A 23,187-nucleotide genomic window follows, 5' to 3' on the forward strand; every position below is an offset into this window, starting at 1 on the left:
ATTGTGTTCGATATACTGGGTATGTACAAAAAGAACCACAAAATATGCCACATGATAGGATGATATAGAAAAAATTGTTTCCAAATTCAAATAATGGCATCAAATTTAAAATGGATAATAATAATAACATTATAGTCTTTACTGTTATCTTACCAATTGAAAGACATTTTTCTGATAAAATCATTACACTATACATTTTTTATTTCAGCCATTTAAATCAGGTGACAACATGGACTCACCCACTGTCTAACATATCCCATGTTCCCCCAGCTGACACCCCCACAGAGGAGAAGAGTCCAAGTCAGGATAAACCAAACTCATTGTAGCATGATAACATAGATGAAGATGCCAGTTCAAACATACAGTTGTGCATAATAATCAGTTTTATCTACCTATGCTTGTGAAATATGGGGATTTACATAATCTACATAGAGATGATACATTTTAAATTTTGCAAACTATTATAGTGAGAACATGGCTGAAAATCTATGATTATTTTTTTTTTTTTAAATCACCTAAGTACAACCCTAACTTGAATATCGCAACAGGAACTTTATTTTAACCAGAAGTTTCATCTCATAATTATTTTACGTCTTAAAATAATATTTATTCGTCATGCAAAATTCCATTTGAGACATAAGTAAAAGTGAGGTTAGGGAAAAATATATTCAGAGAATTTGTTATATGACTTTTTTTTAATGAGTACTATATTGTTTCACTTCCTTTATGTTTGGATATTGTTGTTCATATTATTAGGGGTGCTATGCATCTAAAAAACACATAAATCTTTAAACCGAATCATTAAACACTCCCAACAAGAATATTACATTACTGTATTACAGTAAATGACCCATGTAACATCATACCTTAGCCTAGAGAAATTATTACCTAGAAAAATGTTATGTTACTTAAAATCATTCATCGTATCCACTTTTTCTTGAAGAAAAATGTGTTTACACTATCTCTTTCACAACGTGTTGTGATTATGTATGCATCTAGTCCTTTTAAATCTATGCATTTATATAGCATTTAATTTTATCCCTGAAATGTCTCGAAATCCATGAATCTCGCTTATACCGTCCATTATTTCTCTATTAATTCTAGAAATATTTATTTTGTCATACAAAATGTAGCTATATTTTACTTAGATATAAGGGTGCCAGCAAGAATGTAATATTTCCTTCTATATATTCAGGTTGTAATTACAGTATTGTAAGCAAATACAATTTACATGAAACATTATATGTGACATGCTGTTGATCTGTTATACTTTATTCAGATAACTATTCGATGTAAAAGTTATTTTTCATTTTTTCTTTACTTAACTATAAATTTGGAATAATTTGGGTCCTAAATTTGGCAAAAATCGCTGTCTTAGTGTTTGGCACCTATGTCTCTATACAAGCCATTGCACAGTGGTAGACCAATAAATAACCGACTTGGGAAATTGGCCGTTGTTTTCGTCAGAGGTTATCTAAATAAATCAATCAGAACCCTTCTGGCAATGGCATAGACAGAGACATGACTGAAAACACTAAATGCCGTTTATTGTTGTGCCATAGTGCCCTGTTCCTAAAATATGCAGGTTTTTGATTTAAAGAAAATATTTTTTATAGATGTTGTAACTTGTTACTTAAAAAGACAACGAATGCTGGTATAAAGTTTGGTATTGTATTGTTATTCATGTAGATCATTTTAACTCCACAAATATACATATGATATAACATGTAATTATACATAGGCAAACAAATTATTTTTAAATTTTGTTATGCTTTGTGTTACTATGAAAGTTGCAAGGAAAATGTTTTTAACTATTTACTATATAATCAATCATGTTACAAAACTTTACAGTTTTATTCTACTATAATTATTTTTCTATCTAGAAATGACTGATTCCTTGTTGTGAATTTATTGCGATATATTAAGTAATTCCGTTAATGCAGACCTACTTATATTACTATTTAATAACCACTGCCATTTTCACTATTCAATAATATTCGTCAAAACAAATATAGTGGCTGCTGAATTTGACATTTTGTCAGTGTCCTGTCTATGGTTTTATTTGAGGTTTTTTCTCCATTTTTTTGTATTTTTTGCCTGCGTCCTATCTATGCTAGCATCCTGTACTCAGTGATTTATGTTAATAAGAACACAAAGTGGTTAAACAGTTTGATGAATCTTATTTTTGTGCAGTCTTAGTGGTTTCGTACAATGTTTTAGAGTGTTTCCTTTGCTTTTGACTACACATTATTGACCGTATTTGAATGGTAACAAGTAGGCGGAGCTTAACCGTTCAATAAGTAGCACATTGATAAATTACAATGTTATTCACCTATACCCCATGCTAGTTATTGAGCGTTGTCCTTGACAACATAGTACATAGCAGTTATGTCACCCATTACACTCGTTATTGAAATTATATACTCGCTTTGAAGTGCTCGTGTATGATAATTCCAATAACTTGTGTTGTGGTTGCAGTTAACTATTGTGTGTATACCATGTGATAAATTATGTCATAAATGCTACGTTGGAAGGCGACATTTTGCTTCAAATGAAGACTTCAAGCAAAGATAACTTCACTTTTTATTCACCATTTTAAATGAAACAGAGTGCAGTCTACATCGCTAACGTAGCCCTGCCTTTGGTCTTTTTCTAGAGTTTGATTTAGAGTCTCGTTTCTTTAAGCTAAGCTTTTCCTGAAACGCCACCTGATGGAGCACAGGTTTGTCGAAGTGTTTGTGGAAACTAATCATATCATAAAACCCCAGTAATAAGACAAAGGTGGGGCTCTTTGAGTGACATAGACTACCTTTGTTTCATTTAAAATGATGCAGAAAAGGAAAAGTTTTCTTTGTTTTAAGACATTCGAAGCAAAATGTTGCCTACCGACGTAGCATGACATTATTTATCACGTGGTATACAAATTGACTTTTTAGTTTTTGAAATGTCATTTTTAAGCTGGCCAATGATATTGAAACATGTGTTTAATCTTTAAATGAATATCTAGGAAGATTGAAATCACTTACCTCGATCATTCATGCTCATGTTCCTGTGCCATTTTACGTGTACATTATACATTGTGTACCAGTTACAGCATATCTTTTTTTAAAGCAACTGTGCACCAGATGATTAATTTGCAAGAAAAAAAGAAGATTGTCAAAAACTAAAATAAACTTGGTATTAATGTGTACAATGCATTGAAACTTACTAACTAAAGTACTACATAGTTTACAATTTATTCAAGTTTAGCAGTTATTTTGTATTTTTCCATAAAAAAAGAATACTGGGTATGTCTACCTAGTGGAATTCATTCCTAATGCTTGATTGGCTAGTCGATGTTATCACGTGATATTACCAAGTTAGGTAGATAACTTAAATATACCTCTCGTTTGGAGTAATCCTTTGTAGCGCAGTGGATACAACACTGGACTGCAATTTGGGTGACACGGGTTCGAAACCAGTCTCCAACACTATTTTTTTTTACATTTTGGTACTTTTTTTACAATTATGATATCAAATTGTAACACATTCTATTAAATTATAGATTCGTTACAGAAAAAAACTTTTTTTGGTGCCAATCTGGTGTACAGTCCCTTTAATATACAGAAAAAGTATGCGCATAATGAAAAATTAAAATTAAAGTGTATGACCATAGATATTTTTCAAAATCCTTATTTTATTTTGGATCATTGAAATCCAAGTCCCATATTTTTTACTCGTAGAATTGTTAGTGGGCTAATTTTTTTCTGATAGGAATTTTTAAGCTTGTATTTACAACATATTTTTTTTATTTCTATTGCTTATGTTTTTATAATTATTTATTCATAATCAGCCTTATTAGACATTGGTAAATGGAGTCATGATTTACTGCAATATATGTATTTTCTTTAGTTTATTTAACTTTGTTTTACAATTTATTAGCTTAAGATATTTATGTGTTTTTCGATAGAAGTCTTTTGGTTGTTTTAGCTGTGTATTAACAAGATTATATAACCATTCTTTCGAACGTATTAACTTTGTATAGAAAAACAGAAAAACTTGTAATCTCATTATTTATAATAAAGGTGCTAACATTGTGCATGACTTTATTTATTTCTGTGTATAAAGGAAATGCATAAAAATAAAGTCTATTGAACAGCTTGATAAAAACATGTCAAAGGGAGGAAACTGATATCATTCAAAAGATAATATCAGAGAAATTAACTCCCTTAGTTCATATGGACACTTAACCTGAAGCTTGTGAATTATGGTTATACACTACAAACTTATTTCCCCATTCATTTAAATGTAAATAGGCAAAACTTAAGGTTTGAAAAAATGCCATTCCTAGTGTTTTATGTACATGACAAACATATATTTCTGTAAAATTCCATTCAAAATTTATATGAAAAACTACAGAAACACGCTCAGTAGCCAAAAGTTTAAACATAAACCCCATTTAAATGCCATGGAGATAGAACACAATACCGGGTAACAAGAAATCACAAACAAGACACATGGAACAACAGCACAAAACTCAACATAACAACACAGTGCATAAATATACTACCGGTATATAAAAATTGATGTGTTTATCGAGGATTGTTCGGTACCGCCTCGGAGGGGTCAGTAAAGCCACTTGATTTAAACAGTTAAAAAGGTATGTCACATTTCTCCAAAGAAAATTTACTCACTGAAGTTAGGTACAGTTTATTGTTCAAGGAATCAATGTTGCATCCGCCATTTGTGAGCAAAATTCTAGTCTGGCAGAATGTTTTTAATCTCTGAGATATTCATGAATTTTTTATGTCTGATTGCAGGTATTGGACTGAATTCAAAGAATAACAACTATAACTTATGTGTATTGCTCAGACTTAAACAAAATGTCAGTCTGAAGTAGCATTCTCGATCTTAATAATAGAGAGTGCATTCTGGACCACATCCAGTCACTTGGCATGTAGTTATAACATACTATAAGCAATAATTAGTTAGAGGTAAACTGTTATCCAAATAATTGTGACTGTTATAGTTAGTGTTTATTTTTTTGTCTTCTTAACTATTGCCATGCATAGCCCAGCAGTGACCTAATGGTTTCAGAAGACCAAAAATAAATAATAGCCATCTTAGTGTCTTGTGGGAAATGTCTGAATACTAACTGCTGTGCTCATGCCTCTGTACAATATCAAAAATATAAAACCAGTTAATGGTTTAATGAAATTAGGGTGGATTTTTTCATTGGACTCTTTCAAAACAAATAAAAAAAGAAGTGCCTATCAACCTATAGGCAGAGACCTGAGAGTGACAGTAAAAAAATTCAGCTTCGCTAGATGTCTGGCCATTATAATGCATATGATAGGTGCGGAAAGACCATGATTAACATTAATGATTAACACAATTAACATTAAGCGTTATTGCAACACTTCCATAAAAACATCCCAGCTCTAGAATGTGTGCTTCACATTGAAACTTTTATGGGTCTTTTTGTTGTAGAGGGTCAGTAGAGCTTATGCCATGGTATGGTGTCCATCGTCCAAAAGTCAGTGGAACCATAAACAATTGCTTATGAATGTGATACAGTCTTTAAATTTGATTGTATCTCAATTAATACAGTAGTAAGATATCTCTTTAGAGCTTGGTCCCATTCTTAAACCAGCCAGATACACAAATTCATAACTGGATTAAGGCCCTTCAAATGCTGCAGCCCTAGCCAATGTATTTTGTAAGGGAGACAACTTAGTACAGAGATTTGTTTATTTTTGTAGTAGTTCTTTCCCTTTGCCCTTTGTGAAACAAAGTTATTTATGGTATCAAAAAGGTCCTGCCAGTAGAACATAGACCTTTTTGGGCCTCTTGTTTCAAATTAATACTTAACTGTTTTATATTGAAAACAATAACATCAAGAAATGTACAGTTATGCAAACTGTTGATATGCATTTTTTGGTACCAAGATTGAACACCATTACACAAATGATTGCAATCAAAGGGTTTGAAAAGATGACAAATTAAACATACACTGTTAGTAACGTCTCCCCTAAAGAGAGACTGTTTTTGTCAGTATTCTTATTCTTAGTATTATTCTTTAATCATTAATTTAAACAGGAAACATAGATTTCTGGCAATGTAAAGTTGTGCGACTTGCAAAAATTATACCTTTAGGGCACTTTGTAGGAGCTATCATCCCCTTGTTCATTTTTTTATATTGTGGATTTTGTCAATGCCATTACTTAAAAACTGTCTAATGGAATCAATTGAAACTTTTATAGATGACAATGTCAACTTTGGCCGGGCAGGACAAGAATTTTATCTCTTCCACAGTTGCAGAGTAATCAGTCAATAACAATGCTTTTTAGTACAGGGCGTACCTGAAGCAGTTTGAACTGTACGCCTGTACACTTGAGAGATGTGTCGACATGTGAGGGTCTTTCATCAGTTTGGTTTCAAAATGTTATACAGGGTGGGAGCAGGGTGTTTGATTCTTAAAAAACATTTTGAAGAATATGCTCCTTAAAAAAACCTCTTTAAGCATTATCTAGATTATGTACGCCAACATTCAGTGGAATTACGACAAACATTAACTAGAAATCTTTAGCATTCAATTGTTATTCCTGATTTCGAGATTTAAGCACTTGCCATTTTGCGGACATCAGATATTATTTGTTTGCCTGGGCTTACTTGCACGTGCAAAGGTACACACACCCTTGCTAGTTAATAAGTAATTTTGTCTTCATTTTATTTGACTTCTTTATTTGGCCTCTAAATTTAATTGAATGTTGAAAATATTGTAACAACATACTCAAGATACACCTATAAATTCATTATAATTATTCCATTTTTCTTCACAATGACTTATTAAAACATGGTAGTATTTAGATGAGCTTAGCATCGCACCATTAACAAAATTGCCGACAATGGTTCTATACATCTTTTTTTCATGGTTGCGTGTGTTTTATATCCATTATCACATCAGCTATAGCGACAAGATTCAAATTATTGTGATTTTATGAAGGTAGAAGCTGAGCTCTAGCATCATTTTCAACAGTTTATGGGATCTTATTAAAATTACATGAAGGTTATCTAAGCGTAATCTTTCGGTATTAAAAAAAATGAACAAGATTGATGTTTTTGATAAGTGACCATAAATTATCACCAGATATTGCGGACATATGGACATGTCCATACATTTAACTTCAAAGAAACATGAAATACATGTAATATTAAATGACCGTAGTAAAGGCTGCCGATTTTTTTCTAGTGACTTAATTATTTAAAGATAAGGACATTTTTCGTAGAATTTACCGTAAGAGTTTCATCACCGATGAAAGCTTGAATATCAAACTCGATATCCAACAATGGTCGGCTATTGCAAGGAGCATAACTCTACAATAACTTAGCTGGAGTGATGGGCCAGCTTGCTACTTATAAATGTATTGTCATTGGAAACATGTGTACCAAGCTTCATATGAATATCTTTATGCTTTTTTAGTTACAGTTAAAGATACAAGTGTTTACACAACTCCACAGCCTCCCTCTAAAAGCAACTTTTAACAACACCTTGGTCTAATTTTTTAAAAAGTTTCAGCATAAAAAGCTTAAGTCTTATTTCATTTAATCAAAATACTAAAATACAATTATTTTTTTTTGTGATTATCATCAAAAAGTTATTTTCTTTAAAAGTCTTAAAACTTGTTAAGAAAAGAATAATACACAAATTATACCAAAAAACAAAAATAGTGAGCTAATTGCATTATCTTATTGTTATTTAAAGGGATTAAACCTGTTTGAGAAATCAGGCCCAGAGATATGAGACTAATGTGACAATACATCAACTTTTTACCAGCTAAAATCATTCTTAATTTTTTATCAAGTTAAATTGATAATACATAACTTACAAGTGTAACTGAACATTATAAATTTTAATTTTTCCATAAGTCTAATGTATCTAAGCAAAGAATGGTTTTGACCTGAATAATAAAAAAAATATTTCTTTGATATTTTTTCATTATTCAGAATTTAATCATATGCTTAAGTATTGGTTGACTTAAAAAGTTCTTGACAACGTGGTACAAAAAAGTCTCTCAAGTTGTGGGTGCCGTAACTATAATTTACAATTTGACTGAAATTTCTTTTTTTCTTAAGTTGAATATAAAACTTAAACAGTGATTTCCCTCAATAAAGGTTGATGCCAGAAATAAAAAAAAATTAATTTATATGCATTATCATGTTTAAGTCGTTTGGCTTTAATGATTAAAACAAAAAATGCATGAAGCATATTATGATTTCAGTCCCAATAAAAGAATAAGCCATGTTTGGGCCATTTTTTAAATGTGGAAATTGAAAAACAAAATAAGGCTAATATTCTTTATCTGTACTTAAATTATAGGCATGTTTTGGTTACAATCATAAAAGACCAATCAGTAATGCATAAAAATTAAAAAAAAAAAACCAAAAAAAACCCCATCATTTTCATCAACCTAAATTGTGTGCCCCTTTAACTTAATTGATGTACCACTATGTAAATAAAATGAAAAGTATTTGTATATTTTTATATATTTTACATTTATATAACAACCCGATCCTATTAAATTTCGGAAGCGTTAATTCTTTCTCACTTTCTCCAAGTTAATTTGAATATAAAACTTAAACAGTGATTTCCCTCAACAAACCTTTTTCTATTTGGACCCCAAATTTACTCATGAGTACAGATTTTATGCCTGTCATAATAAATTATTATTAAAATGATATTTTAATTCAGGCAATATTGCGGTACTAAATTCCTTGTAAAATGTACAATAAACAAGTTATATGCGTGCAAAATGAGCTTCCGTAAATTTATGGTTGTCATAAACATTGTCAACAACGTGGAAATGAATATCAAAGTTGAAGTTCAATGTTGTAAATGCTCTGGTCAACTCTAGATGGAGTTTGAATAGCTAGCAAAAGGGACATGTTAGGGTCATAATAATTTTGTGAACATGCACTAAAATTCATGTTATTGAAAACCTTTTTATACCATAACCCTTTCATCATTATGATTTTTTCAGATAATCAATCTGTTTATGACATGGGAGACATATTTGTTTGCCTTTGTCATCCGCCTAACAAGTATCAGGCGATATATCTACACCCTTTGCAGGGGCGGACCAGGATTTGAGGTTAAAGGGGGCGTAAGCATTTGTCTTGTACCCTTTTCTCAGAACCAATATTTATTTGGTTTCAATTGTTCACAGGATGTATGGAGGTACTACTATTTTATCACTTTTTTTCTTTTTTTTACTAGTTTTTTGAAATAAAAAGTATACTCTGACGAAAAAATTTTTTGGAGGGGTCACACTAGTCACAGTTTTTAAACTTTACTATAGAGTTAAGTTTCTGGTACTACCAGCTCCCCTTGTTTACATAACGTATGCACATTCTTTATTGTTCAATTTTGGCAGAGCTATGGCCTATCTCTTGGATTTACAACTATATAATGTGTTTGTGCTTCCTAGTATCAACATTATTTGGCAGGATTTCAATGAAACTTCACATAAAGTGTCCCTTTGAGATGAAGCATGTTCTGTTCAGATTATTTGAGTTATCGCCCTTTTCCAAAGTTTCACTGCAATAACACTTTTAACAGTTTCATTTAAATAGCCCTGTAAATAGGGGCATAACTTTATTATTTATGCCAGAGTTATGGGCCTTAGCGTGTCTTTGCAAATTGAAACTGGAAACAAATGTACACATTTTCATTTAAATATCTTGAAACCTTTTTTTTTTATTAAATGACAAAGGTTTAATTTATTGCTCGACCTAAGACAATTCTTCACTGATTTCTTCGCAAAAAAGAGACATGCTTTAATTGGTATGCATACACAAAATGTGCTCTTTTTTTATCTCTCTCTCTTTCTCTCTCTCTCTTTCTAAAACTATCTCTCTTTCTAAAACTATCTCTCTTTCTTAAAAACTCTCTCTCTATAATTATAACCTGTACGTGATCAGCTAGCATTTAAACCATTTATTTTTGGTTATCTTTCCTTATTCGCTTAAAATGTATGTTAAAGTATTTACTATAAAAGTTCTGAAATAATATAAAAAGACACATAATAATTTTCTCATTTTTTATTTTGAGATCATTTTCTATTATTTTCAATGCACTATTTCGATTGCTATTCAACACATGTACAAAATAAATCAATTCACTTTGCATGTATAATTTGAACAACTTTAGCTGCCCTTTAATTTAACAGCTGTTAACAATATACATGAAATACAAACAATGTGATCTATCTTCATATTGCATCTGCAACAACATCCACCAATATCTTATCAGTAAATGTAGTAAATTTATTGGTACATGCACTATAATCCAATAATTGAAACATTATAACAGCGTCATCAACAATAATAATACTTAATAACATGAATATATACAACAATATTTACAGTTAAACTGTAGAATTTACAAATGGGAGTGTTAAAACACAAGCACTAGAATTAATAAAATAAGTTACAGATTCCCGTATACAGTAAGTGACTTTCACTAATGCATCAAATGCATTCAAAATATGAATTGTCAATGTCGATTTTCTTCTGCTTATGAACCAATAACACTTTCTATTATTTTTAAAGTAAGTCTCTGCTTAGAAAAGCCAATTATCCACGAATGGTATTATGGTACCAGTCACCGCATGTTTCGGTTCTTTCGTTCATCATGACCCGTCTCCGTACAGATGGTGTTGTTGGATTCCAAGCGACATTTAATCTCGCACACAAAAGTTCTAAAGTTAATCCCTACAAAGTCTTCAGGAAAGCCAGTTTATCATCCCAAGAATGGTATTACATTGCTGATCGCTTCAACCTTCCAATCGTCATGACCTGTTTCCGGACCGATGTCATTGTTGTATTCTCGGCATCCATATTCTCCCAGCCGCAAGGACATCCAGACTGATCACATCTCCGATCCTATAAAGATAAAGAAATGAAAATAATGAACCTTACAATCATAAAAACAGCGGTATACTGAAACAAACGTCTTTGATCCCTCGAAATAAGTCACCAAATCTGAAGGCTTCGGCCTTTATTCCCAGATCCGATTAATTATTCAAACAAAGTGTGAAATATAGAACCATTGGGAGCAAGTTAGTCTCATGCCATCAATTAAAATGGTGTATATCCTATTTTATATCCGTTTTATTTCAAAATGTATTGATTTCCCACGTTTTCTTAATCAAAATGCAAATTGCTGCACTGGTTGGGAACATGCAATTAGCATTGGGCAGCTTTTGTTTCTAATGAAGATAGAAAACAAATTTGCATGAGGCTGAATTGGAATATAAAACTTTATCAGTAAAAGCTTTTAACGCCAATTTAGAGAGAACTTTGACAATACTCATTTCTCAATACAAAATGTCAGAATGATTTTTTTAAATACACTTAATAATGGGTTTCGATTTGAATCTGTATTGTGTAAGCTTTATAAAAACTTAAACAGAAAACAAAGCAATTCAAAACCATTTTAATCAAACAAGTAGTTGAAAATCTCAAACAATTTGGGTGGCGGAAGATTATTGCTCTGTGCCAAAAATATCACCAATCTGTGTTTTATTAGAAATTAATGGTTATGGATGTCATTTATATTGGTATTAAAACTGCACCATACCTGGTATTTGGGCATGGTGCTGCACACTTGTAATAATAATCGTCACTGGTAGCGCCCCATGGACTGATCAGTATTCCAACTGGCCTCGCAGCTTTTTTGCCCCAGCCCACTTTTTCCTCGCTCTGAAATAATAAAATAAAACCAGGTTTGAATGGGAAGTCCTTAATACAACAATAAACTCTTCATGTTTAAGAGTCTCGTCTGTTATTTTGGCAATCAATATTCAATAAATTGTTTCTGATCCAATTAACCAATAAAATATTTATTTCAATGAATTTCTTTGATATCTAAAAATGATGAATTTCTACAATTGAAATGAGGTATAAATCATGCGAGGTGGTGTGTTAAAGGTCCTAAATTAGAATGACCCCTTCCTACACCCCCTGCAAGTGAAACTCAATGACGGACAATGCAAACTTGGGAATAATTAAATCTTAATCTGTTGAAGATTAAACCGGAATTTAGTCATCCTGTCTTAGCAGCCAAGGGAAAGATAAAACACAGCGTTTGGTAATTATTCTCATATAAGACAGATTGGTCAATAATTTGTCACCGGACTCCCGAGGGGAAAGCCTCCCATACTAAGATCGCTATGTATCCTTTAGATAACAAAATCTACTAATGACTTAAAATCGCAAAAATTCGTGACCTAAGTGACTGCACAGTTTTCACAAAAGTTGTGCAATTGTTGGATATGTGAAGATTTTTTACCAAACAACAGTCAATTTGCTCATTATTTGTTAATCTTTTTCAATGAATTTAAAATTGAAATAAACTTTCATTCAAAAGAGCATAGGATTAATGCTTGTTGTGGGATTGTTTCTTATCCCTAGTCAGCAAAGATAATGTTTAGCCCTTTCCTGGTGTGAAAATTTGTAAATCTCCAAACCAACTTGATGCCGTGAGTAAACTTTGTGTCATAACAGAACAAACAATGTAACAGTTTACATACCTAGAAGAATGAGATTTGGTAAACGGGTCTATACTGAGGCTGTAGCCATGCTGAGCTCAGGAACAGGCATATCGAGGGATCCAGGAGATTAGAGCCCTTTTAAGAATGGCGTGCCCGGCAGATTAGGGTCCTCACAGCGGGATTTACACCTGACAAGACATGATGTAACCGTCTTCGTCTGAATGTATGACAGCGACCTCTCCAATCAGATATTCTAGGATTATAAACTTGGCAGCTTTTCATCGAATATTGTAGTGTTTTCTAGCCTTTTTAAGCCTTTATCTTTCAACGACATTCATTGGTTACTCTGTATAAGTCATTATTGAGATCACATAATGAATGTTTATTCTCATGTAACATTGAATACAATGAGATCGACACAATGTCAAAAAGACAGATGAAAAGATAGCACCAATTTGCTCACGAGCTCAAAACACATGTCATCGTCTCTTATTGTACCACCTATCACCTATCACAGTCTGGCTTAATTAAGAGTCAGTATGGATCACAAGATTTCCTCGGAGTATATTGTGTAACTTCCGGAGGTGGTGGTTGAACATGTGTCTTCATCGTCTCGATAGGCATTGGCGTAAGTCATGGGTGTTTTGTCGAAGAACGAATGCAACGCGGAATCACCCGTGAAGTCCATCGGCATCACATTGCCGTATAATGCACTACCCCATGACATACGATTTTGGCTTTCATTATTAATACTGGAAACACTGTCTAAATATCCTGAATGACGAATGTTAAGATTTCTGTTCAAACTGAGCTGACTTTGTGTTGGTCTTGTGTCACGATGCGAGGCAAGGTGGGGTCTACGAGACCAGGGTTGCTTTGTGTAAATGCTGGTGGAATTTTGTGGCTCTAGAACAGCATGGTAGGGCTTGGGGGGTGGAATCAGCCCGCTACTGCGCTGGGACTCGGGACTAGATAACTCAAACAGCTTTGGATCATCTGAAAAAAGGAGATAATGAGAATTAATATTCTAAACCAGATGTTACATCTTTATAATTACTCATATGCATAATAATGAGCTTCGCACATAATCTTTCAATACAACATGAAAATTTCAGACTACATTCAATGTTACTGAAAATTACAAAATTTATAATAAACTCTGTCAGAACTACTTACCAGCAGAGGGCGTGCTGAACATGTCGTCTTCTTCGCTACAACCCCGTCCACTGTCACTGGGTATCGTCTCGGCTGATCCCTCGCTGTGGTGGTCATCTGGGCACGTACCAAACTGGTGAGAGAAAAATGGATGGTTATTATGATTGTTGACAAATAACTTATTATATTATTATTAAACAGTTTTATTATTATGCCCATTTTTTTAAATACAACAATGTAAATAATAATTCTAACATGCATACCTGGTGTTGCTGCTCGACCCACTGTTTAGCGCGATTCTGCAGTATCACCTGCTGAAGTTTGAGGGAGTGAAGCTGGTTGTTTGCCTCGTGCTGTAGCTCCCGGGAATCAAGCACTGTCGGGGAGCCGGACATGTGGTCTCGTGCGTCTTGAGACGCGGGGGATGAGGCATGGTGGGGAAACTGCTGTGGCAAGTAACGCAGGGATGACTGGAATGAGAGAAAAAACTATTATAGATATATTTTTGAAGCATTCCTTCCAAACAGTTTTTATTATAAAAAGAATTGTAAATTCAAGTCAGGTTTTCAAAATGTTCGAGACTAAAGAATGTGTTGCACTTCCTCATGGTTAATTTAGAGTGTTTTTCTTCGTCTTCATGTTCTGTATTTCTTTATAAACACGCATGTCCTTAAATTACTTAATTCTATTTTCTCTGATAAGAGCTATTCATTTTCATTTTTGAGTAAAGATTTTTTTGCATGAGCAGAAACATATTTTCCAAAATGTCTTTGTTCTTATTTTTATGTACTTTTAAGTGCAAGAAATTATCAAAAGAAATAGGCCATAATTACAGCCATTGTTAGCAACAATTAAACCATATTTGCAGCAATGGGTAAACATTAAGGAAACATTATATTTCACAACTGACTACCTAATTGCCGTTAATGGTAACGCTTCAAATTAAAATACACATAAATCTGATTGCGGAGGGTGGTAAGTCGCCAAGGAGCAGAGTTTATCAAAACCATAATCCGTCTTTGCGAACAATTAAAATACTTTAATTTATCGCTTATCTAAGTTTTGATTGTTATACGCTTCACTCTTCAAACTTTCTTTAAAGTCGAACATTTCTATATTTGAAAATAATCTCTGATACCAATCTTCCTCATATCTTTTTTTTTCTAATAAAAAATTAAAGTTTCCCTTTCAAACATGATTTTTAACAGATGAAATGATAATTCTTACTGTTCATAAATAGAACCATGATCAATTTTCACCCATTTATACCATTTATACATTCTTCTGATTTCCAATTTTGTATCGAACAATAAACTTCTCATGTTACAATAAATATGACTGTATAAATCTCGAAAATCGTCATTTTAGCAAGATTCATGCGAAAACATTTTTCAAATCGAGCTCCTACTGGCACGGCTGTAATTTCCTGCTGAGGACAAAGTGACCCCTTATTCATAATGAGTGTCACAAGGGGCCAGGCCCCTTATTGAGATTAATCAAGAGCTTCATCCTATTCAGGTTCAGAGGGGAACATACTAATTTAGAGAGTGAAATGAAAATTACTATTGAAAAGCCAAAAGTCTCTTCGCTAGGGACTTTTCAGAAATGTACTTTTCTACATTACGTACTTTTAAAGCAAATAATTTAATAAACTGAAAATATTAGAGCGGGGAAAATTCAATTTTAGTCTAAAATGAATAGGAACTTTTTCACGCACAAGTTTTAAATTAAATAACGATGAACAAACAACAAATTGCAATTTCATTTTTGCTCCTAACATTGAGTAAACTTGAACTTTTGAAATTAATTCAGTTACAAACTGAAAGTAAATTATAAAAACCAACAAACATATCATTAGCCGGCAACGAAACCCAGAATTAAGCAATTACCATATGCAAATAATAGTTATTAAACACTCAGAATTGATTCGGGAGTGAATTCAGTTAACGAAAAATTACTTCACATTACAAAATGTAAATACATCTGCAGCCCAGAGACATTTTTAATTAGTATGCACAAGCTATATTTACAGAGTGACTTAGACCATGATTGGTGTCATATTTACTCCATTATTCTGCTTATTTGCACAAACTGATAGTTTTATGCAATAAATATTGAAACACACTTCTCACATCAATGGATTTCGCTCAATGTAAGCGATAATCAATGGGTCTCTAAGAAAAACGTTTAAACTTCTGAAGGGGTGTCAATTCCAAACAAACAAACAGGAACTTTTATTAAGTTCGGCCCAACTTTCACTGCTGTTCTCAAAGAGAAGTTAATTGTTACCCCACATAATAGGAGACTTTATCCATTTTAACCTTAAGCTGAGTTACCCCGCCTTTTTTGTACACGATTCCCAATAACATCTCAAATAAAATATTTGAGAAAACGGAAAATTCTAAGGGTATTGTTAATAAAGCTTAAAGCTATGTGTATGGGAAATTCAATTGAGCAAAATGAGATCAAAGAACCCATGATTACAATATTTTGTGGGGATAAAACAGGACAGTACCAAACCAACAGTACATAAAAATAATATGAATTGACACCTTACGAAATTAACGCCACAATATCATATGTTTTCAAGTGTATGAAACTTAAATATAATTTATATAAAAATCTGCTTACCTTCGAAGGCTTATCTTTGGCAGCGGTACTGGTTGTCTGTCTTTGTTGATTAAATTCATACGAGTCATTTCCGTCGAGAACAAAGCTCACTTCTTTCTTTTTTATAAGGTCTTGACCCTCACAAGCCGAACCTGATGACAGAGTGTCCACCGAGAGGATCGTGTGATTCGGGTTCTGTTGGGTAAAACCGAAATCCGATTCCAGGGTCGAGCTCGTGCTGTTTGATTCTTTTTCTTTACGTTTCCTGTCCAAAGTTCTGAGGAACAGAATTACGCCAATAATGACACCGGAAATGACCAATGTTATTATGACAACGACGACAGAAATGATGACGTTGCTGGAATTTGCACCGTCAGAAATACTTTTCAAGAATGTTGCATTTGTATATTTCAGCTCTACGAACAATGTCTTAATCGTTTCTAAGGGATTGTCACCTTTGTCTTTAACGGAAATATCCAGGGCAATAATTTTATCAGCACCAATGTCAATTTGTGACTTGAAATACAAGTTTCCAAAAACAGAGTCCATTTCAAAGATGTCCATGTCATTTCCAGCAACGATTGAGTAAAACAGTTCTTTGTTGCGGCCTTCATCAAGGTCATAAGCTTCAACGGTAGTGATATATTCTGACTCAAAGTCTGGGTAGGAAACTATAACACTGTTGTTCGATGGTCTGGGGAATGTTATAACCGGTTGGTTGTCATTTACATCTTCAACGCTGACAATCACAGGCACACGGCTGCTCTGCTGGGGATTTCCCCTATCCGTAACTATGGCAACAAAATCGTAGCGACTCCTTTCCTCCCTATCCAGCTGTTTGTTGGTTTTTAATTGTCCGTTACTGAACATAACAAATGGCACAGAGCTCACAAATTCCGGGGCAAGAGAGAAAACAAATTCAGCATTAACACCATCATCTTTATCATCAGCTCTGAACTTGAACACATCAGAGCCAGTTTCTTGGTTCTCTTTCACTGCGATTTTGTACGAAGATTCCGTAAAAGTTGGTGCATTGTCGTTGACATCGAGCAAGGTAAGGAAAACTGTAGCTGTCCCTGTGAGAGCTGGGTTACCATTGTCCACAGCAAGGACTCGAAAGACTACCACAGGTTCGACTTCCCGATCAAAAACAGCATTAACAGTTACCTTCCCAGTATTGCTGTCAACAACAAATCGGTCCATGGCATCTTCATGTGGTACGTAGTGAAATATAGCATTTTTGCCATCATCTTCATCAGTGGCCATAACTTTAGTTATCAGTTCGGTCCCCTGATTATTTTCAGTGAGTTTAACACGGTAGATTTGAGGATCGAACACTGGCCTGTTGTCGTTGTAATCTGTGATGTGAACAAAGAACGAAGCTGAGTCACTCATGACTGGTGTTCCCTTGTCTGAGCAGGTAACAGTCAGGTTGTAGGTACTGAGCACTTCTCTGTCAAGAATAGCATTGACGACCACCTTGTAGCCCTTATCCATTTTCACAATAGCGAAGTGAGTATTTGAGATCCTGCATTCGATTTGTCCATTTTCGCCACTATCAAGATCAGTGACACTTACATGGGCTACAAATGTCTGGTTCAAAGCGTTTTCTGGCACATTCACATAGCCGGTGTTTCCAGGGGAAAAGAAGCTAAAACTGACAATAGGGGCATTATTTCCGGAGTCTTGAATATGCACTTCAACTTCAGCCTGAGAAGACCGTGGTACAGCCCCATGGTCAAAGGCCTCGACAAAAAATTTAAATGATTGTCCCGCATAAGAAGAGAGGTCAGATTTAACTTTCAGTTCTCCTGTTTCTTCGACTAGGTAGAATATTTCTCGTAAACCATCGTTATTCAGGTAAAATTCACTTATTCTGTAAGAAACTCTGGCATTTTCGTAAGCATCTTTGTCGTTGGCAGAAAGATAAAGGATTGTTTCATGAATGCCTGATGTTTCTTTGATAGTGACATTGTAAAAAGTCTGGGTGAACTGAGGGTCGTTGTCATTTACGTCTGTGACATTTATGTTGATTCTCTGTGTCCCAGATTTCACTGGGTTCCCTCCATCCTTGGCAATAACAACCACACTGTAAGAGTCCTTCACCTCTCTGTTCAATTCCTTCGTTAGAATGAGTTTGAGATTGAAAGTGCTGTCCAAGTTCTTGGTAATATTCAAAGAAAAGTAACCCGTCGATCCTTCATTTAACAACAGTTCGTAACTCTGGACAGAGTTTTGTGCTCCGGTGTCTTTGTCAGTAGCGAGCTCAATTTTGAAGGCAGATCCAACTGGGCTATTCTCCGCAATGTCAACTTTGGTTACATCCGTTGGAAACATTGGCGTGTTGTCATTTTTGTCTTCAATGATGATTTCTACCGAGATCACCTCAAATAAGCGATTATCTGTCGACCTCACAGCAACGTCCATTTTAACCATACAGTCACTCTGGTATTCGCACACGTGTTCACGATCAATCACAACGAGCGTATAAATGTCCCCAGTCTCATCGTTAATACTGAAAAGCGTGCTTCCCTCAGTGGAGTATGTAAGATCTGTTGGGTCCCACTCTAGATATTGCTGGGTTTCATTGGCCACGGAGCCCACTCTATACCCGCTGGGCTCTTCCTCTGTCATGGTAAACCGGATTGGCGGAATAGTGGCTGTCACTATCACAACAACAGCTGCGATGATGATGAGATTGATGAACAACGACATGGTGATCAAGGTAAATCGTTTCAGTCAATGTATCACAACAGCTTAATAAGCATATCTCTGTTTTTCGACACTCTGAAAAAATAAAACAAAACACATGAATATTTTGTTAAAAGTACTTATCTATTCATATTTTTAGGTGTACATGAATATTTTTTTTAAATAAAAATAATTCCATATTATTTTCAAAAAATGTAGATACAATGTATTTGAAACAGTCTAAGTTTAATATTTAACAGTGAAAGGGTCAGAAGGATTGACAGACATGAACATTTGGTTTAAAATCACTCTGATCTCTGTTTTAGAAATCCAGTTTAAAATCAATTTCATCATATATAGGAGATTGGGTAAACACTTCAATTTCTTCTGTTTTAATTGCCATCCAAAACACTTGAAAATCCATTAGCCTTCATTATAAAACGGTATATTGTCTAAATCTGGATTTTTATGTAAAACAAATGCAGTTTTTAGTCAATTATTCACTGTATTTTTTTCATAAAAATGTCAACAATCACTTTAAACCAATTTCACAGCACTCAACACTTAATTTTCATCAAGACTTTCAACAGAAAATGACTTTCCAACCCATTAAAGTTAGATCCATCCAAGACCAAGTTTTTCTGCATTTAGCCTTTTTCCTTAAGTAACATTAAAGTCGCTTACATGCAAAATTACAATAAAGCATGATTGTTTGCATGCTAGCTAATCATTCAAATTCAAAATTCAAATGAAGTCCTCCACTGATGCATTCTAAGATATCCAATTAATGAAATCAAAGATTTCCACTGTTAATCTACCTTGTAATGTTAATGCAAGCGATCGCCCAAGAATACGAATAAACTTTTTCGAGATCAACATCAAACCAACTTCGCAAACAAAGTAGTCCGTTTACACAACTCCACACTCAGCTACTAACTAAACTTGACTAAAAACTCTATTATAACATAATTTCATTGTATCCTTTATTCCAAGTAATGTACACACTCCACTTGAAAATTAATCATCCACTCTCTCTCAATATTTGTATTTTTATTTGCCCAAAATGTTACTAGTTTTAAAGGAACGGTTTATTTAAGTTTCACGGCCAATGGTTTCATTTCGGCCTAAAAATCTTGAGTGTATTTGCACGAAAGTTTGTTCCTGTCTTATTCAAAGAGAGATGAAGAAAAATTTAAGCCAACAATGATTCTGCGATACAAAATCTTAAGTTAGTGTACACATCCCTTAAGTCTGATTACACAATTTTTACAATGCCCTTAATGCTGGCTTTAAGAACCGAAGTTCCACCTAAGATTCTTTTTGATGCCGTGCATCGTTTTGTTTGACATTACTTTCGGTTGCCAAATTGAAGATGAACCAATCTATTGATATATTAATCCTTGCACCAATTTGCACCTTTTGGAGAATCAAGAATGTTTAATTTAATGATAAAAATGCCAAATCCGTAAGATTACATATTAAAGTTTTACTTCTACAATATATGCAATAGGGATTTTCTGGATTGAATTAAGATTAAACTTCAAAGAAAATGTTAATGCTTTTTCAAATAGTACATATTTTATTCTTTCACTTTCATGTTTAAAGAAAAATGTTTATCCTTGACAAAAATAATTTTTTTATTTTTCACATAGTTAGCTGTGATTTATTTAAAAATAATATTTACCTTTTATTTTTTTATTTCCAATTTTAAATCCATTTGCAAAAAGAACTGAACAACAACTGTTGAATTTAAACACTTATGTCCAAATTGATGTAAAATATTTTTCGAAATGATTATCTTTTTTAACACTTGACTAAAATCAACAGCTAGTTTTCAAGTATTCTCTTATGTCATAAACTGCGATAATTTTACATCGAGACCTCTCTAGTACTCTCATCGAAACAAATAAATCTTTTCAGCTGAACACGGTCGTCATCCAATGACTTTGATAGGCCGGATTGAATGCTGTATAGTTTTTCAAGCTACTATAGCTTTAAACCCTTCAAATTACAACTGACGCATAGATCGCCAGTGCGCGTGATTCGCTGTCCAGGACTCTGTAACGCTGCGATTTTCGATAAAAACATTGAGAAATATTATTGACTTTAATAAATGATCTTAACCGCCCTGATTTTATACAGCTGATGGTTTTTTAACTTCATTTGGTTTTAATAAAGCCTTCAATCTCAAGCCAGGTGTCAGCAGGCCCATTTTAGGAAAATTATTCCCGTCTTAAAACCTGCGTGTAATTTATAGAATTGAGTTTGAAAAATTAATGTTATGATGTTTTACATTTAATGAATATTAAAACGTACTGAATAATTTCATGAGTCATTGATTTCATATTTATGGAGTTCATTATTTTGTGATTTTGATGAATTGAAACTCATTGGGCTCAATATATAACTTTAAATTATCATAATTCAAACCTTTTAATATATTTTTTTTGTACTTTTTTGAATATTTTACAAAAAAAAATACATCTTCAAAATTCATCAACATATAAACAAAGAATAATTATTTTTTTGGCAGAAAAATAAAATAAAAAAAGGAATAAATGTCACTAAAATAATGATACATAATATTGAACTTGGGAGTTAAAAAGTATCTTTTACAAACCAGGTATATCTAATTCAATGTGATTCTCTTCAGTTTTTTATTCCACCAAATCTGGGGCATAAAATATTTGTATGTATATTAACTATGACTGAAGCATAAGTAGAGCAAGGAAATACTGACAACTTAAAAGAGAGTCTCTGGTTTTATGGTCATGTAAAACCAAGGAAACTGTAATTAAATGGGTTTAATTATCATGTTTAACAATGTATATCCTTATATGATTATGTCCTTTAAAATTACAGATAAATAATTGACAATAGTTGACAAGCCTCTAATTGACCAATCACAATTTCCTTTACTAATTTACATCAAAAAGATTATTCTACTAATTTCACTGAATTATTATTTGATAAAATTATTAACAAGTTTAAAATGAGTAACTGAACTGTGTATTTGAATTTCAGTCCAAAAATGTATTTATTTATATGTATTAAGTGCAAAATAATAATAATATATAAACTTTATTTAAATATAGTTAAAACTTTAATTAATGGTATACTAATTGCTTGAAACATTTTCTTACCACTGATGTACAATAATGCTTCTATGATACTATATCAGCTTTTTTTAAACAAGTAAGCTTTATTTATGTTGCATTTAACTCATATTGTTTGATGTTATATTGTAAATACAATATCAAACTGAGTGATGAATATTCATGAATTTAACAATCATAATTAACATAATTAATCCTTTGTAGTTTTGATCATTTTTTACATATTCAGACAATAGTGAAGGGCTAAACAAAAGACATGTTTGTCCATAATGCACCCTTTGAAGTATCTGGTACTAATGGGTTTTTGGGATAATCCTATTAAGCTGTTTGTTTGAGATTATAGTTAACAAGGGTCTAATTGTTTAAGGGTTTGATGGGGACCCATTTTGCAGGTGTCTTGTTGTTTGTATAAGGTCTCATATTATTTTTTTATAATCTCATCAAAATGATCATAAGTAATTGAATATATGTTTAAATTATTTAAGATTAATGAATTAACTCCATAAATAAAGCTAATTAAACTTCAAAGACATTTTAATGGAATTAATGTAATATTTTAATAGCCAATATTATTTTTAGCCCTGAGAATTTAACAACTTTTTTGAAACAGAGGAAAATCAAAAAAAGACTAAGCATTATTTCAACAATGACTAAATTTAAATGACATTTTTGCCTTCTACAGTCAATCATATTTTGGCATTTTTTTTGTTTCAAATATAAAACAAAGCCTGAAATTTGATGATCAGAAATCTACCTTTATCTCATAATATTATTTATCAAATGACTTTAAATGATGTCCTGACAACACAGATATCGTACATTGTCTCATAGGTTAAAATGTTTTGGTTTCCAAAATAACGGTCATCTTACTTAATGCTGAAACATGATTATTTACAAGATGCAAGTGTTAATTTCAAATAAATCTATTCTCAAATGATAGCAAGATTAAGCCGAGCTCGGAATACAAGAATTATTAATATATTCTTATCTTTGACAAAGTTCATTGATAAGAAAATCGAAAAATTTCTATTTCAAATATGCCATATTCTGTCAATCGAAAATCGATTCAATAATAAACATTA

At 32.8% G+C, this 23,187-nt stretch overlaps 2 protein-coding genes across 7 annotated transcripts in view; one reads left to right on the plus strand and one right to left on the minus strand.

Annotated features, from left to right (window-relative positions):
* Window positions 1–4,061, plus strand: part of LOC128227958 (syntaxin-binding protein 4-like) — a 64,780-nt gene extending 60,719 nt beyond the window's left edge. For both annotated transcript variants that reach the window (XM_052938945.1, XM_052938944.1), the window contains exon 18: window positions 209–4,061. In XM_052938945.1, coding sequence (XP_052794905.1) covers window positions 209–326 — 118 coding nt within the window. In that variant the 3' untranslated portion in view covers window positions 327–4,061. The remainder of the gene's footprint in view (window positions 1–208) is intronic.
* Window positions 4,062–10,064: 6,003 nt separating this feature from the next.
* LOC128228596 (protocadherin beta-8-like) overlaps window positions 10,065–23,187 on the minus strand; it is a 36,519-nt gene continuing 23,396 nt past the window's right edge. For 3 of the 5 annotated variants that reach the window (XM_052940001.1, XM_052940000.1, XM_052940003.1), the window contains 6 exons: window positions 16,320–19,085; window positions 13,952–14,158; window positions 13,710–13,821; window positions 12,573–13,529; window positions 11,621–11,742; window positions 10,065–10,923 (listed from right to left, as the gene is read on the minus strand). In XM_052940001.1, the coding sequence (XP_052795961.1) occupies window positions 13,078–13,529; window positions 13,710–13,821; window positions 13,952–14,158; window positions 16,320–19,013 (3,465 nt within the window). In that variant the 5' untranslated portion in view covers window positions 19,014–19,085 and the 3' untranslated portion in view covers window positions 10,065–10,923; window positions 11,621–11,742; window positions 12,573–13,077. Of the gene's footprint in view, window positions 10,924–11,620; window positions 11,743–12,572; window positions 13,530–13,709; window positions 13,822–13,951; window positions 14,159–16,319; window positions 19,086–19,807; window positions 19,831–20,673; window positions 20,937–23,187 lie in introns of those variants that run through there. The other 2 variants (XM_052939999.1, XM_052940004.1) reach the window with 2 other exon arrangements.

The sequence above is a fragment of the Mya arenaria genome, chromosome 3 (assembly GCF_026914265.1).
Source record: "Mya arenaria isolate MELC-2E11 chromosome 3, ASM2691426v1".
Lineage (NCBI taxonomy): Eukaryota > Metazoa > Mollusca > Bivalvia > Myida > Myidae > Mya > Mya arenaria.